General features: G+C 35.8%; 2 protein-coding genes across 11 annotated transcripts in view; one reads left to right on the forward strand and one right to left on the reverse strand.

Moving 5' to 3' along the window:
* The window catches only part of LOC127412199 (cytoplasmic polyadenylation element-binding protein 3-like), a 65,982-nt gene extending 58,409 nt beyond the window's left edge, over positions 1-7,573 (reverse strand). For 7 of the 10 annotated variants that reach the window (XM_051648385.1, XM_051648383.1, XM_051648381.1 and 4 more), the window contains exons 1-2: positions 7,254-7,573; positions 7,060-7,108 (exon numbers count right to left, since the gene is read on the reverse strand). In XM_051648385.1, coding sequence (XP_051504345.1) covers positions 7,060-7,108; positions 7,254-7,307 — 103 coding nt within the window. In that variant the 5' untranslated portion in view covers positions 7,308-7,573. Of the gene's footprint in view, positions 1-389; positions 823-866; positions 962-1,339; positions 1,499-7,059; positions 7,109-7,253 lie in introns of those variants that run through there. The other 3 variants (XM_051648382.1, XM_051648387.1, XM_051648386.1) reach the window with 3 other exon arrangements.
* Positions 1,535-16,092, forward strand: part of LOC127412203 (E3 ubiquitin-protein ligase MARCHF5-like) — a 31,483-nt gene continuing 16,925 nt past the window's right edge. Inside the window, exon 1 of the mRNA XM_051648398.1 lies at positions 1,535-1,862. Coding sequence (XP_051504358.1) covers positions 1,819-1,862 — 44 coding nt within the window. The 5' untranslated portion in view covers positions 1,535-1,818. The remainder of the gene's footprint in view (positions 1,863-16,092) is intronic.

The raw sequence follows: 16,092 nt of genomic DNA on the forward strand, positions 1-16,092 counted from the left end.
AGTGGGCGTTTCCAAACAGGATGGGCGTTTCTAAACTATCCAATGAAAGTAGTGAATTTCAATGGTTTGAAAACGCCCACTGATTGGGAAAAGCCCATTTTTGTTCTGCAGAGATCCAAGTCTCGAAATTTCAACAGCTCTTGTGTGTTTTCCACTTCATGGCTCCCAGTCTGGCTGTATTGCACTTAATGTAATATCTGAGAATCTCCATAACAATTCAAGTTCTAGACATCTCGTTATTTACAGTCCTTTACGAACTAAGTCTCAAGTAGCTATTCTTCATCTGTTTTGTGAATTGTTACAATTTCTGTGCATAGCAGGCACCCAAACATTTTGTAAAATAAAGATTTATCTTCAAATTAAGAAAAATGCACTATATAGCAACATACCTTTTGAGGGTTTCAACGCTGGTTTGAGTCAAACATACTCCCCCATGAAAAACAGGCCGAGAATGCGACAGTTTCCGCGAGTCTAACTGGTTTAAGAACTCAATCTTTGATCAAATTTTTAATTTAAATGGCCGATCGTGCCGAGATAAAGAGCGATTCTGTCAAATACTCTGACCGTTAATCCTCGTTTTTTGCTGCATATCCAAGGTCATTTTAGAAAACATTACATCAGAGCACGCGCTGACCAACTAAATCACAATAAACATTATCATCGCATACCGTCACAGCAACTGAATGCATATTATAGTGCATTTCTAAAATGCACCGGGTTGGGAAAGGGAAGGAGATCAAATCCACCCCTTTAATCCACCGCACACAACTCATAGTACTATTAAACACCTATAACATGCATATGATGGGATGATTTTCTGTCTTTTCGTTCTTTCGTTTTCATTTTGTACATGAATCAGACTTTACCTTATCGTTCACCTTTTGGGATTCTGTAAATAAGGCTATTTCTGTTTGTCTCGTCTGGGCTTTGATATGACAGATGAGCTACTCTTTTTGCAGTCGCCTTAACAGCTGATCGACTGCGGCGCGTGGCTGATGCACTAAAGGATTATGGGAATTGTAGTTTTTAGGTAACAAAATAAAATGCACTGCATGACACGCTGTAAAGCGCATATAATGTTCTAACAAGGAAAACAGTATTTCCCCACTGAGTTTACAGATAATATGTGTACACTTTATATATCCTACATAATAATTAACTCCATTACATTATATGCACACATAAAGAATAAAATACAAATGAAAACCACATCATCAACAAACAATCAATTTTAAATTCCCTTACAATATACTATATGGTAAATAGGAAATGAATTAAGCATTCACTCATCACAACTTATATAGGCTACATTACATTGAAATAGGCTGACTCTCCTTACCACAGTATGAGGTGTTCTGAAGCCAAATATGTATCTTCATGTTGCTCAAGCAGGCGTAGTCCCTCTTGCTCTAGGCTGCCTGCCTGCCTGCCTGCCTGAGCGAGTTAGAACATAAATTGTATATTTTTGGCTACGTGCCACAAAGACTACATCTCCCAGGGTGCATCTGTAGTCGCGAGAGTGAACGCTCTCACACGAGTCCGCCCGCGCTTGCTCACGCGCAGTCAATGGAGTCGATGTGTGCTTTTGGAAATATAAACATTTATGATAATTCATTGATAGATCGGTTAATAACTATTTATATCAGTCGTCTGTTAGCGGAGTTGTGCGGTTGCTTGCGTTAGTAAGCCGCTCATATCAGTGTTTAACACGGCGTCGAGAGACACCGCGGCCTGACGATTAAACGTCTTTAAAATATTTGTAATTGTTATAGTTTAATAATTGTTAATCTTTATTTAAGTTTGTGAACCCATGTAACTATGGCAGAAGAGGGAGCGGTTGTTATGCAGCAGATTGTGGACAGGTGAGTGAAAGATAAACAATGTAAACAAACTAATAATGTCAGCTAGATATCGACCTGTCCGTTAAGATACACAAACATTTTAAGATTTGGGCCTTATCATATTCTTAATTACTTAATAGAGAGATTGATGAGTGATTGTTTAAAGGTTTAGAGCATTTCAGCGCTTAAATAGTGGTGCTAGGCATTTTAGCTGCCTTGCCACGTCATATACGAGGGGGCGTGACTTCGATTTTGTCTTTAGTTTTTGTGTAGATCTTGTCTTTTATTTACCAAAGTCTGTATGTACTTAGAGGCTTCTGTTGTGTTTTATGTGTTTTGTAATTTCTTTATCTGCCTCTATTCCTCTTTTGATACTTCCACCTCATACCTACTTAAGTAGAAAACATGCAGTTGTGTCAGAATTGTTTATCACAGTGCGTATTTGGAAATTAAATGAATGGGTGGACTAATGGATTTACATATTACAGTAGTTTATTGCAGTGCTTCATAACATTTGTCATGTACAATGGGTGCTGAAACTGAGATTGTTGGACTGGAAGTTTGAATCATTTTATGCAATTTTTTTTATGTTGTTATGTTGTTTATCTATTTCTGGAAATTATCTTGTTTTCCACATTCTACTGAAATGACACCGTAATAACCTGAGACTCGGCTTCATATAGAAGTGGCCTAGATTAAAGGAATGTTCCAGGTTCAGTACAAGTTAAGCTCTATCGACAGCATCCGTGGCATGCTGTTGTTTACCATAGAAAATGAGTTAGACTCAAAAATGTAAAAACAAACAGAAATTGTGTTTACGGTAGTGCACTTACAATGTAAGTCTATGGGGGCAAGACATTCAGGAGGCTTTAAAAGCAGAAATGTGCAGTTTGTATTTTTGTTTAAGCACTTAACAATAGTGGCCAAAAGTTTGGAATAATGTACAGATTTTGCTGTTTCGGAAAGAAATTGGTAATTTAATTCACCAAAGTGGCATTCAACTGATCACAAAGTATAGTCAGGACATTACTGATGTAAAAAACAGCACCATCACTATTTGAAAAAAGTCATTTTTGATAAAATCTAGACAGGCCCCATTTCCAGCAGCCATCACTCCAACACCTTATCCTTGAGTAATCATGCTACATTGCTAATTTGGTACTAGAAAATCACTTGCCATTATATCAAACACTGCTGAAAGCTATTTGGTTCATTAAATGAAGCTTAACATTGTCTTTGGGTTTGTTTCTGAGTTGCCACAGTATGCAATAGACTGGCATGTCTTAAGGTCAATATTAGGACAAAAATGGCAAAAAGGAAACAGCTTTCTCTAGAAACCCATCAGTCAATCATTGTTTTGAGGAATGAAGGCTATATAATGCTTGAAATTGCCCAAAATACTGAAGATTTCATACAAAGGTGTACACTACAGTCTTCAAAGACAAAGGACAACTGGCTCTAACAAGGACAGAAAGAGATGTGGAAGGCCAGATGTACAACTAAACAAGAGGATAAGTACATCAGAGTCTCTAGTTTGAGAAATAGACGCCTCGCATGTCCTCAGCTGACAGCTTTATTGAATTCTACCCGCTCAACACCAGTTTCATGTACAACAGTAAAGAGAAGACTCAGGGGTGCAGGCCTTATGGGAAGAACTGCAAAGAAAAGGCCACTTTTGAAAATAGAAAATCAAAAAGAAAAGGTTAGAGTGGGCAAAGAAACACAGACATTGGACAACAGATAATTGGAAAAGAGTGTTATGGATCTTAACCCCATTGAGCTTTTGTGGGATCAGCTAGACTGTAAGGTGCGTGAGAAGTGCCCGACAAGACAGCCACATCTATGGCAAGTGCTACAGGAAGCGTGGGGTAAAACGTCACCTGAGTATCTGGACAAACTGACAGCTAGAATGCCAAGGATCTGCAAAGCTGTCATTGCTGCATGTGGAGGATTTTTAATGAGAACTCTTTGAAGTAGTTTAAGAAGTTCTGAACATTTTTTTCAAATTGTAATAGTAATTTTTCACGTTATTAATGTCCTGACTATACATTGTGATCAGCTGAATGCCACTTTGGTGAATAAAAGTACCAATTTCTCTCCATAAGAGCAAAATCTGTACATTATTCCAGACTTTTGGCCGCCAATGTTTATTAATTCTTTCATACAGAAATTTGTGTTATTTGAGCTGGGAAGTTATCTAAATTGTCCTTTTAGTGGTTGGAGACAACACTTCTTGTTCAGTCTGGTTATGCTTTACCGACTCTAGGTGGGTGGAGTTTGTTTCATGTAAACATTAAATTTCTGTGATCCTTCTGCGTATCATGTGAAAGTTACCAGGTTTATCCTGGATATAATTTTGCACAGACAAGGTTAGTAAGCATTTTTATTAGTCTGACATGAATGTGTATAATATTTCCGTCTTGTGGCTATACTGTCGTAACAGCGTGTATTTGAAATTTGTTTTAGAAATTTTTCTGGTGCAGTGCCTGCCCCATGGACTTCTGTAGTAAGTACTTTACTGTGAACACAATTTTTGTTTGTTAGCACAAACTGAGGGACGAATCAAATTTATTTTCTGTGGAAATCAACAGCACGCCACAGAGCTTAACTTGTGTTGAACCTGAAACGTTCCTTTAATAGTAAAACAGTTTAAGTCATAAGAGGCTTGTTTCCCTGTTTAATCTGACTATACCTGCTTAAGTCATACTAGGGCTGTTGATTTAACACGTCAATTCAGTGCGATTGATTATAAAAAAGATAAATGCAGTTAGTCATGTCCCTGGACCGTAATACCATTGGAGCAATTGAAGCTTGAAGTACCACCTGTTTTCTCCAGGGGGCAGTAAGCGAAACTCCAGCTCTGTAGGCAATGCACAGCTTATACAGAGAACAAACCCCACTCATTGACAGCAGACAGCACAAGATGAGAACACGTTCTTGCATTCAAACACAGCTTAATGGAGGGCAAATCTGAATGCAGGGATCTCAAGACATGTTTTCTAAGTTTCAAACTACCTGTAACTTGACACAGCGACCTAAAAACGGTATGTTTATGACAAGACGCAACCAAAGTGAGATGCTCAAAGTCTCTGTCCTTGGACAAGCCCTTATAATAAATCTATTTTGGACTGATTGATGAATTCAAGTGAAAAATGGATTTCTGTGAAATGTAGGCCAGTGATATAAAAAATTAAAAATTGTATTCTATTCTAAAGGCAATTTTTTGTTTTTGTTTTATCAGTTCTTTATTCGTCTGCCACAATAATGTAATGCATTTTAATTATCTGAATTATAAGATTTTATAATATATAAGTATATATTTTATTAATGATTATTTAAATATAACTATTTATATTTAATCATTATATATTGAATTATTGTTATTTGAGGAGCTTTCTCAGGAAATATTTACATATGTGACTAATTGATTAATTTAATTAATCGGCATACCATGTAATTAATTGGATTAAACATTTTAATTGATTGACAGCCCTAGTTTGTACCAAAGATATTCTTTACCACAGTGAACCTGATGGCTAACCCAGCAAAATAACAATAGGTTTTAACAACACTGTTGTTGTTGTTGGTCATTGTTTACATACTGACGTCTCGGGGGACCCTCAGGAATTATCAATGAGCAATAATTTTTGCTAATTCCTTTAATCACAGATTTTTTTAAGTATAGGAGTATTTTTTTCAATAAATGACATGGACAAGGTCCTGTTTCAATAATTATTCATTGGGTCACTGCGTGGGGCTGAGCTGTTCTTTGTCCTGACCTTGTCCATGTTTTTCCATTGAGGCTGTCCTGTTTGCCTGAGGGCAAGTGCTCACAAAATAAACCAGATATCTGTACTGTCTGCTGGTTGGACACAGTTCTATCCTTCCACTTCAAAACAAGATTGCCAGAAATGTAGATATCTTTGTGTTACACCCTCCATATGCTTTAATGTATTGTTAAATAAGGATCGTGTCTCAGCACCGTAATAGAATAGTTCACCCAAAATTATTTACTCGCACTCATGTCGCTCCAAACCTGTACCTAAACTCGGACTTAAATTTCGGATTGTTCCTTACACAGAGCTTCGGAAACCTTGGAATATAGCACATGAGTCGTATGGACCACTTTCAGTGTTGGGTGTAATCTAATTACAAACTAATTAATGTAATCTATCTTACTTTTTTAGTACAAAAAGCAGTGTAGCACAATTACAGCTACTGATTTTCAATCAGTTAATTACTTTCCTGGGGTTACATATATTTCTAAAATTATATTATATACACCGATCAGCCACAACATTAAAACCACCTGCCTAATATTGTCTAGGTCCACCTCATGCCACCAAAACAGCGCCACATTAGGGCTAGGTATTGATAAAGATTTTTCGATTTTGATTCGATATCGATTCATATGGGTATATTTCAGTTATAATGTCCCTTTTGCTTACATTCTCTCCAAGCTAATGCGGTTAGTTAACAGGGGACCTTATAACTAGGTACATTACAAAAATATTAATTTTACTAATTATATTTTGTTAGTTTTTCATCATTTTGGTCACATTTCAGCTTTTAAAAAATAATTAAATGTATTCAATCAATAAATATGATATTATATTGCATATATTAAATTGTATTTATTAATTTAAATTTTGTTACATGTTTAGAATACTTGTTACATGCAAGTATTTACATTTGAATTGTTTAACATGTGTTAAAAAACAGCATTGTCTCTTTAAGAAAACCAGCATTTCTGTAAAGAGCGTCTGTAAATTAGTACACGTTAACTAGAGAGACTCGAATGGATTTATCTCATCCGTGCTATGCGTGATTAGAATTAAATGTTTATTTTTTTGTTGTTTTTGATTAACAACTGACTGTAAAAATAGAAAGGGTGTTAAAAGAGACATTATTCAATGACAAATGGGTCGCATGGATCTCGTCTTTGGACACACATTACATGAAACAACTTTTACTCTCAACACGCAGTGAAAGGATCTCATTGCTACGCAATCACTGGCGAGTGAAATCTTACTATCCAGTTGCAAAAAAAAAAAAAAAAAAATATATATATATAAATAAATTTGGTTGCAAATGAGTTATTTTCTCTCATTGTAGTGGAGGGTTGCGCATAGAGTAAAAGATTGATCCATGACTTTTGAGAATCAATGTCGTTCAAATAAATATAGCGATGCATCAGAAAATCGATATTTTTACCCACCCCTGATGTACATCTGTGCATTTCTGTGACCGCTGAAGTTGTGCTCCCCCTTTAAACAAAGAATGAGAAGAAAAATAGACATTATTTTGAGTTTGTTGAGTGCAAAAACAAAAGCTTTTCTGTGAAAAGCTTTTCCTACAATTTTTATAGTAGAAAAAATGTGTAATTTGTAGTGAATTACTTGAGTAACTTACCCAACATTGACCGCTTTTATGTCCTTTTTGTAGCTTGAAAAACTCAGTCCACATTCACTGTAATAGATTGGAAAAGAGCGACCGGTACATTTGTTTTCCATGGAAGAAAGAAATTCACGCAGGTTTGGAACAACATGAGAGTGAATAAACGATGACAGAATTTTCATTTCTTTGGGTGAACCAATCCTCTAAGAGGAAACCAATGAAATTCAGCCTTATGTTACTAAAATGCTCTAATGGAACATTGGCCTGTTTGTAGAAGTTTCTGTCAGTATTTAAAATTGTCACGGTGAAAGCTCCCCTCGTCTCTCTGGAATGGGTTGCTAACTCTCATCTCCTGAACACATCTCTAATGTCACTAAGGTAACAACCTTAACAGGGCCTGTGTGGAGGCAGATAGCTGTACTCCAGCATGAAGCTCTATCAGACTGTAACACACAGCTGAGAGCGCTCTTATCAAGGCCTGCCACCTGCAGCTGCTCTCTCTGCAATGCAGCTCCTCACTACGGCTGAAAGGATGGGGGTCATTCTTAAATCCTGAATGACCTTTCACGTGGCAGACACTCTATCACCCCTTTTTGTTCTTGTCTGTATTCAGTAAGCTGGTTTCATTTATTTTGCCCTTTTTTAAACCTTACTTTCTCTTCCTTATTTTTCCCACCCTAGCTTTAATGTGTGTTTGTCAGAATCAAGTTTGAAAGTGTCTGGAAATAATCCACCACATTTGGACCTTTATTGGTATATTCTATTTAAATGGCAATTAATTGTATCTTTTACAGAATGCCTGTGAATTTAGCATTTAAACTCAACATGCTGCAGGATTTGAAATATGCATGACTGTAGCTCAAACGAGTACAAAACTTGTTCAATTCCTGAACCCTAAGGATGAGCAATTGTAAAAGCAATTCTTGCCTTTGCAATGGTTGCCGGACCACCAACAAAACACGCAATGACTGTCCAATGCATATTGCACACCAAATGGCAAGCTCTGATCTGATTGGCTGGCTAAATGCAATTTCTGGAAGTCAGGTTGCACAGGTTTTTTTTTTTTTTACTTTTAGGGTAATTTCTTGCTTTTTGCTGGATTTTATGCAGTATTTCTCCTGGAATAGCCACATGTTTTAAAGGTGCACTCAGTCGTTTTTACGTTGACTTGGACTTACACTGACACCTAGGGGCGTGGATGCAGTATCATTCAAACACAGAAGTATTCGGTTACAGATGCCGTTGTAGAAATTCAGTGTTTACAGTCAGCCATGATTAATTCAATCCACGAGTTAAAGTGTCCAATAAGAGGGCGGTTACTGAGATTAAGCAAGTAGTATTCGGCCGGTCATGTGATGCTAATATGGCAGCCCCCATGAGGGGACCCTCTCCGTGTAGAATAAAACTGTTTTAATTGCTGATATGACTGGAGTATTCATCTATGTGAGTGATTTTATTTGTTTTAAAAATGTACTATTTATTGTTTTGGGAGGAAAACATTTTTTAATGAGGAAAAAATTACTGAGTGCACCTTTAACAGGAAATGTCTGTCAAGATTATTTTTAAACATACAAAATTTAAACTCAGTCTGAGGAGCCATAACTGTAATGTGAATGTGTAACTTTTACTGTTGATTTGAAAAAGAAAGATGGATTCTTTCAGAAATGCTGGAGATTCTGTGTGCATGTTCCTGTTGGCTTTATACATTACTAGTGAAACATGATCTTGTGGATGGATCTTGTGACTCTGTGACCACAGGGGAGAGAGAGTGTGTGTTTATGGATCAGCAGTAGGTCACAGCCCCCTCAAGTACAAATATAGACTACAAGTTCAAGATGACATGGCCTTAATGGATACATTGACTGTAGTTACACAATGAACTTTAATGTTGCTGGTCTTTCTGATAGTAGATGTAACTGTAATCTAAAGTACATGCACAATAATAATTCTGTTTAAAAAAATGTTTTGTCCGAAATCTATAGATTTAGGCGAGTAATGTTAGCACTTTGATGCAGTTTGAGCTGATGGATTTGATATTTGTAGAGCAGAGAAAAAAACAAGCAGGAGGAAAAACAAATAAAACTATTTGTTTAATCTGATTAGGATTATTTGAGCTAACAGCGATGATTGTGCACAACTGCACGTTAAATTCCAATCGCATTTACATAGCCATCCAACAAGAAAATTTGAAATATATAGAAATAAGAATATATTGAATAGTAATATTGTAATATGCTATTTAATAAAATAATACTGTAATAATAATAATAATAATTTGGTTGTGAATGTAATGTGTATTTTAATATTTAAAGTATAAGTACAAATATTTTCATATTTAGAATATTTTTATTATTTACTTTATTCTACCTTGTGCAATGTTTGCTTGCAAAGTCTTAAAGGGATATTTCACCCAAAAATGAAAATTCTCTCATCATTTACTCACCCTCATACCATCCCAGATGTCTTTCTTTGACTTTCTTCTGTTGAACACAAATATTTTTAGAGGAATATTTCAGCTCTGTGGGTCCATACAATGCAAGTGAATGATGGCCAGAACTTTAAAGCTCCAAAAATCTTATAATGAAAGAATAAAATTAATCCATAAGACTCCAGTGGTTAAATCCATGTCTTCAGAAGTGATATGCTAGGTGTGGGTGAGAAACAGATCCATATTTAAGTCCTTCCTTACTGTCAATCTCCACTTTCACATTCTTCTTCTTTTGTTTTTGGCGATTCACATTCTTTGTGCATATCGCCACCTACTGGGAAGGGAGGAGCATTTATAATAAAAAAGGACTTAATTATTGATCTGTTTCTCAGCCACACCTATCATATCGCTTCAGAAGACAGATTTAACCACTGGGGTTTTATGGATTACTTTTATGCCGCCTTTATGTGCTTTTTGAAACTTCAAATTTTTGGTACCCATTAACTTGCATTGTCAGGACCTACAGAGCTGTAATATTCTGCTAAATATCTTTGTGTTCAGCAGACGAAAGAAAGTCATACACATTTGGGATGGCGTGAGGGGTGAGTAAATGAGTGAATTTTCATTTTGGGTGAACTATCCATTTAAAGAATTTCATATGTTTTATGTTTAATTTCAATGTGAGTAAATTACTTTTTGAGGTGTATGTGTATTAAACCCTAACTGATATGAACAAAGTGGACGGTTAAATCATTAATCGCAGTTATTTGTAGAACAATTCATCTCAAGCCAAAATTGCATAAATCGAACAGCCCTATTTGTATCTCAATCTGCCAGGATGTAGCAGAAATGGCCATGATCTCAGTGTTAACTCTGACGCTGTGCTTTGTATCGGCTCCCTGGCTGTTGGCTAGAAGATCTTTCAGGTTCCCACAGTCATGTGACCACGCCCGGATGAATTAAGTAATTGTGCTGAGGGTTTATTGCCTCTTTAAATTCAGTCTGACCTGTGTAGCAGTGAGAACACGACCATGCAGGAGAACTTGTCTTTGAACCGTTTTTCTGTATGGACATTTTTATAAGTGGTGTTTGCTTCGATAAGCATAAGTATTAGCCTACACTTGCACATACTTAGAGTTGTGAATTTGAACAAACACCTAACCTCAGAATATCTAGTTCTGTTATTTTAAACACCATCTTTGATGCTAGACAGTTTCTCTCAAACTTTTTCCATGTTATCTGACCAAGCAGAAACATCTAAACCCCTCCATAGAGTCATTCCTCACGATTTTAAATCAGCCTCAGTTACAAGATGCCACTTCATCCATGAAAACGTATCCAAGTGCAGTAGTAGCTGGTGGAAGGATATCTAAACTATTATCAGAGTTTTCAGTTCCAAAGAACCCCCTTACTGTTGTAGATTGCCTTTCTGTGTCATTTAACTGGGCTCCTAACAGGTACAGAGAGTTGAACAGTATCGACTTTTTGACTGCTGATGGTATCTCATAGACATTAGAGATAAAATCTGCAAGAACTGAATGGAAAATCTAGAGGACGAGAAGCCTGTTTGCTGGGCAACTAAGATGGATTTTTGCAGCGTGATTCCTGGAATACTGGCATGCTTTAATGGGAAATTGCTACCAGGATTTTGGAGATATTTCGAGCATAATATGTATTAGCACAAAATGTGCTGAAATTTAACTGTTGAGTGTCATATGGACAGCCTCGATTAGAGGAATAGCTCACACAAAAATAAAAATTCTGTCATCATTTACTCATCCTCATGACGTTCCAAACCCATATGATTTTTTCTTCCATGGAACATAAAATTTAGGTTGAATGTCCAGGCTGTGCTTTTCTCTGCAATGAAAGTGGATATATACTGGGACTGTCAAGCTTCAACAAGGACAAAAAAAGTAACATTTAAGTTTGAAAAGTAACATATGACTTGTGCGTTATATTACTTATGAAGATATATGATAGATTTGTATGAGGAACAAAGGACCAAAGTGTAAGTTATTCACTGAAAACCTTTCCCCCAAATCCTTTTTCTGTGTATATTGCATAACTACATTTTTACGTGTTTCTGACACAAAGCTATGAGATGGCTTCAGACGACTTGATGCACAAATTGTATGGACTAATTTTATTTTGGTCAACCGATTTTGCAGATACTGATAAACTGAGGTGGTGGAAAAGGCAGATAAACGATTAATCAGACAATAGTTTTTTTTTTTAATCGATTTATAGAATGTAAAACAATTGTAGTCTTTCCTTACTGTGAAGGCACATATATGGAGGCTATTTGTGTCCCAGATGTAGTTTATTGTGCAACCAAAATCCCAATAATAACTAGAAAAAAAGAAAGATTTGGTGCATAACGCTGGACTTTTAACTGTAAAAAAGCCAGAAATTCACTGGGACTCTTGTTTTAAAATAAAGGAGACTTGCCTCCGTTACAGTGCTCTATATTTAAGTATTTACCAAATTTGGATTTTTATATAAATATTCACCAGATGAGGTTTTTTATTATTATTCACAAGATATGAATAATAATCGTGGAGACACTATGTATGTGCTGACAGGGAACGTTTCCATAAAATTGCATTTCTTTTCTTTTTTTTTTTTTTTGCATGCCCTCTCTTCAATTTAGAAAGCTTGATTAACTAATACAAAAAAATACATTGAATTTAGGATAAAAATATGGATGAATATTGTCAATGATGAAAGATTTAGATACAACAAATCCCCACTAGGTTTCAGTAGTGCAAAACTACCAATTTTCATAATTGACTAGTTGGTCAGTTGTTTGATCGACTAGTCGACAAGTCATTAAGTGTAACAAATAGTGCTGTTAGTCGATTAAATTATTAATCGCAATTAATCACATACAATTTTTTTTTTGTTTTTGTAGTTAATCACGATTAATCACGATTAATCACAGATTTTAAAAGTGCTAACATTTGACACTATATACACTTATTTTCTTTTCAAAATTCATTTATTTCCATCTTTGGAAAGAAAACAAAACAATATGCAACAATATAATGCTTTATTAACATTTTCCAAACAAAGCCTTCAACAGTATAAAGATAGAAATGCACTAAAATATCACCAATTCAAGCAACACTAAACATTTCCCAAAGTCTAAGTGTGAGTTTAACTAATTGAAAGAACTAGTCTCCACATAGGTTGCATATTCATTGCGATGGGCATTAAATCCCTTAAACTCTTATCCTCAACAATATTAATCTGCCGGTAGACTGTGGCTATCCGCTTTGTTACAGAAATCGTGAAGTTCATGATTCGCGTCAGAGCATCAACGCCACCGTCGAGCACCGCTTTGAACTCACCATGAATAGTGCTTGCAAACAAAAACATCTCATTCTGCGTTTTGGTGATAGTTGGTGGAAACTTGGTGTGCTTCTGTGGTAATTAGAATGCACCTTACATAGGCTGAAAAACACTTGATTTCTATCACAAGTCCCATTTAGGCTTGTTTTGTGCATCAGATAGCACTAAGAGATAACAACCTCTGTGGCTCTATCATAGAAGAGAGCGTAACAGTCAACTAGCGTGTTACGACAGTACCACCCATAGAATGTCTATGGGACCACCACGGAATGCTAAGCTTGTAGGCTCCTCTTGGGAGAAGGGCTCTGGCGCTGTGGCGTGGGGGTCATTGTAATAACTCCGTGCGGACACATTACAAAGGTTATGCTCTTCACACCAGTATTTATGCTGTATTAACGATAAATGCATTAATCGCGATTAAGAAAAATTCACGCGTTAAACTTTTTTAATTAATCGCATGCGTTAACGCATTAATTCTGACAGCCCTAATAATAATAATGTATAATTAGGCTCTTATGTAAACGTGACCCTGATTAGACGCCTTTTAGAGGGATATACGGATGCTAAGTGCAGCACTTCAACATGGTGACTAACAGATATTCAACAAATAAATAGGCTAAATAACTATAATATCTCATTGCACAAAACTGTCAAAGTAATAAAAGTAAGAAATAAGAAAGGCTTATATTCCTTATGAATGACTAACACGGCTATTACCAATGGTTGGATGCTAGGTGGTACTATTGGGTAATTTTGTTAAGCAATAGCCGACACAATAACGAAAGGCAGCTTGATTTCAAACTTTGAACTTTATTATTTATTTATTTTAACAAAAATTTCAAATGAAACTGAAAAAACTGAAATGCAATTAAAATGTGTGATGTTCAACTTTTTGAAAGATGGTTTTTCAACAGTTGTGAAGGGCAACATCTCTTTGGCAACGAACCAATTTATTCTGTGCATTCTCTCCATCATGGGCTACCGGTCGGGTATTTCGTTGTCCGGGCAAATACATCACTTATTGTGGGTTGTTGCGATTTTAATGTTGGTGTTTTATTACCTTTCATCCCAAGACCCAGTTTAGCTGTTTCGGAAGGGTAATGACTTTGAATGTGTGAATACATTTGTTTTGTTCCCTCCTAGAGCTGGGCGATATGCAAAAAAAAATTATATATATATATATCGCAATATTCAATTACATCATCGACCCCCCCGACTGAGGGATTGGTGAATATTCTTGCTTTAGTGATTTTGCATTGAAAATTAAATTAATTTACAAAACGAAAAACTTAAACCAAAGACATTTCTAAATTCAAGTTTCACTTCAAACGAAAAGAAAAAGCAATTAAAATAACGAAGTGGTAAAAAAAAAAAAACACACATATATAACCACCTTTCCATTTACCGTCAGGAAAGTATCCGTCTATGACAACAGTAGAAAATTACTAATACATATTAAGACTAAAAACATTTCTAAATGTAAACATAATTATAATGATGATAATAATCACTGAAATATAAATCATGGTTCGAGGTGAAGGTGTTTTTGTATTATTTTATGATTACAGATGTATAGACTATATATAAAGTGACCCTGCAGAGTTGTGCTCACATCGAACTGCTCTGTTGAAATAAATTGAACTGATCTCAAAGCACCTCCAGAGCTGAGATGTCTGAGGTCATTTACAGCATTCTTATAGACAATACTGGTCTTGTAATAAAATGTCAGAATATTGAAACAAAGAAAGAGTGAAAACCTTTTTGTTCCGCGAGACTGCACACCTCCGAACAAACAGCACGTCAGACATGCACATAGTCGACTTTTCTGTCATCTGTTCTTAAAAATATAATAAAGTGTGTTTCTTCAAGTGCGTGTCTGTGTGTCTAACAGCATTTCTTGTGTCATTCCGAATCTGAGACGTCTTACAGTTACCCACCATGTACGTTATATTCGCTACCTTCAATTAAACGGCTTCTGTCAGTGCGTGTACTTTGCTGCCTGTGTAATTTGATATGCTGGTAAAGAACATCTGGCTTTCAATCTGATTTTTAGGTTCATTTATCATGGGTCACAAACTCTTCATTAGGCAACTATTCTTTATTAAGGTTATTCATTTCGTTAGGCTATTGTATTGATATTGGAAGTTCCATTCATAATGTTTCCACCAGTGTAAAATTTCACACCGGTGTTATCCCTTGTACCGAGTAAAACCGGTAACACCGTACACCGTGGCAACCCTAAATGGCACAAAACCGCTTGTGTATCCTGAACATAGAATGACATGCTTCAGTGTAATCGGAGTGCTTCTGGCTGATCCTCGCTGCACATTCAAAAGCGCAGAACTGCTAGATAATATTACGGATACACATCTAGTTCACAACATCAAGCGGTTTAAACCGTTTTTTTACTGCAACTGTTTATTTAAGCAGTGTAAGCACATCCCTAGTCAGTGATAGTTTTTATTTCACTTTTAGTGGCCGCCAGTGCTGGCGGATTACTTGTGTATTATTACAATTCACATGACAAAAATTGCAATCAGTAACATAATCTTATAGATTAGATTTTTGGGGTAATCTTATCTGATTACTTTTGTATTACTTGGATTATTTTGTCACATGCATTTGAGGAGGATAATCATTTTAACAAATCAAAATGTATTCCATTCTTTACTAACAAAAAGATTACTAACATTTTTAAAAAAGTGCATTAAATATTACATGAATTAAATAAACATTAAGTATAACAAACAGTAATGACAGAGCATGGCTAAAGTTTATAATTCAGAACACTGAGACATCAAGTTCATTTTAAGTGCATAAAACAATAACAGCATTATGAACATTAATGACCATAAAATCGATAAAACACTATCATAAAATGCACTAAAATGAATGACCATAAAATCAACAGCGACAACGTTGACTAGGTCAAAGCTTTCATCTTAAAACACTGAAACACTTTTAACACTTACTGCTTACTGATAGTCCATAGCCTATTCCAAAACTGAGGTGCATATCTACTGCGCTTCGGGGTTAGAATATGATGATACTGATATGAAAATGATCAATTAT

The sequence above is a fragment of the Myxocyprinus asiaticus genome, chromosome 21 (assembly GCF_019703515.2).
Source record: "Myxocyprinus asiaticus isolate MX2 ecotype Aquarium Trade chromosome 21, UBuf_Myxa_2, whole genome shotgun sequence".
NCBI lineage: Eukaryota > Metazoa > Chordata > Actinopteri > Cypriniformes > Catostomidae > Myxocyprinus > Myxocyprinus asiaticus.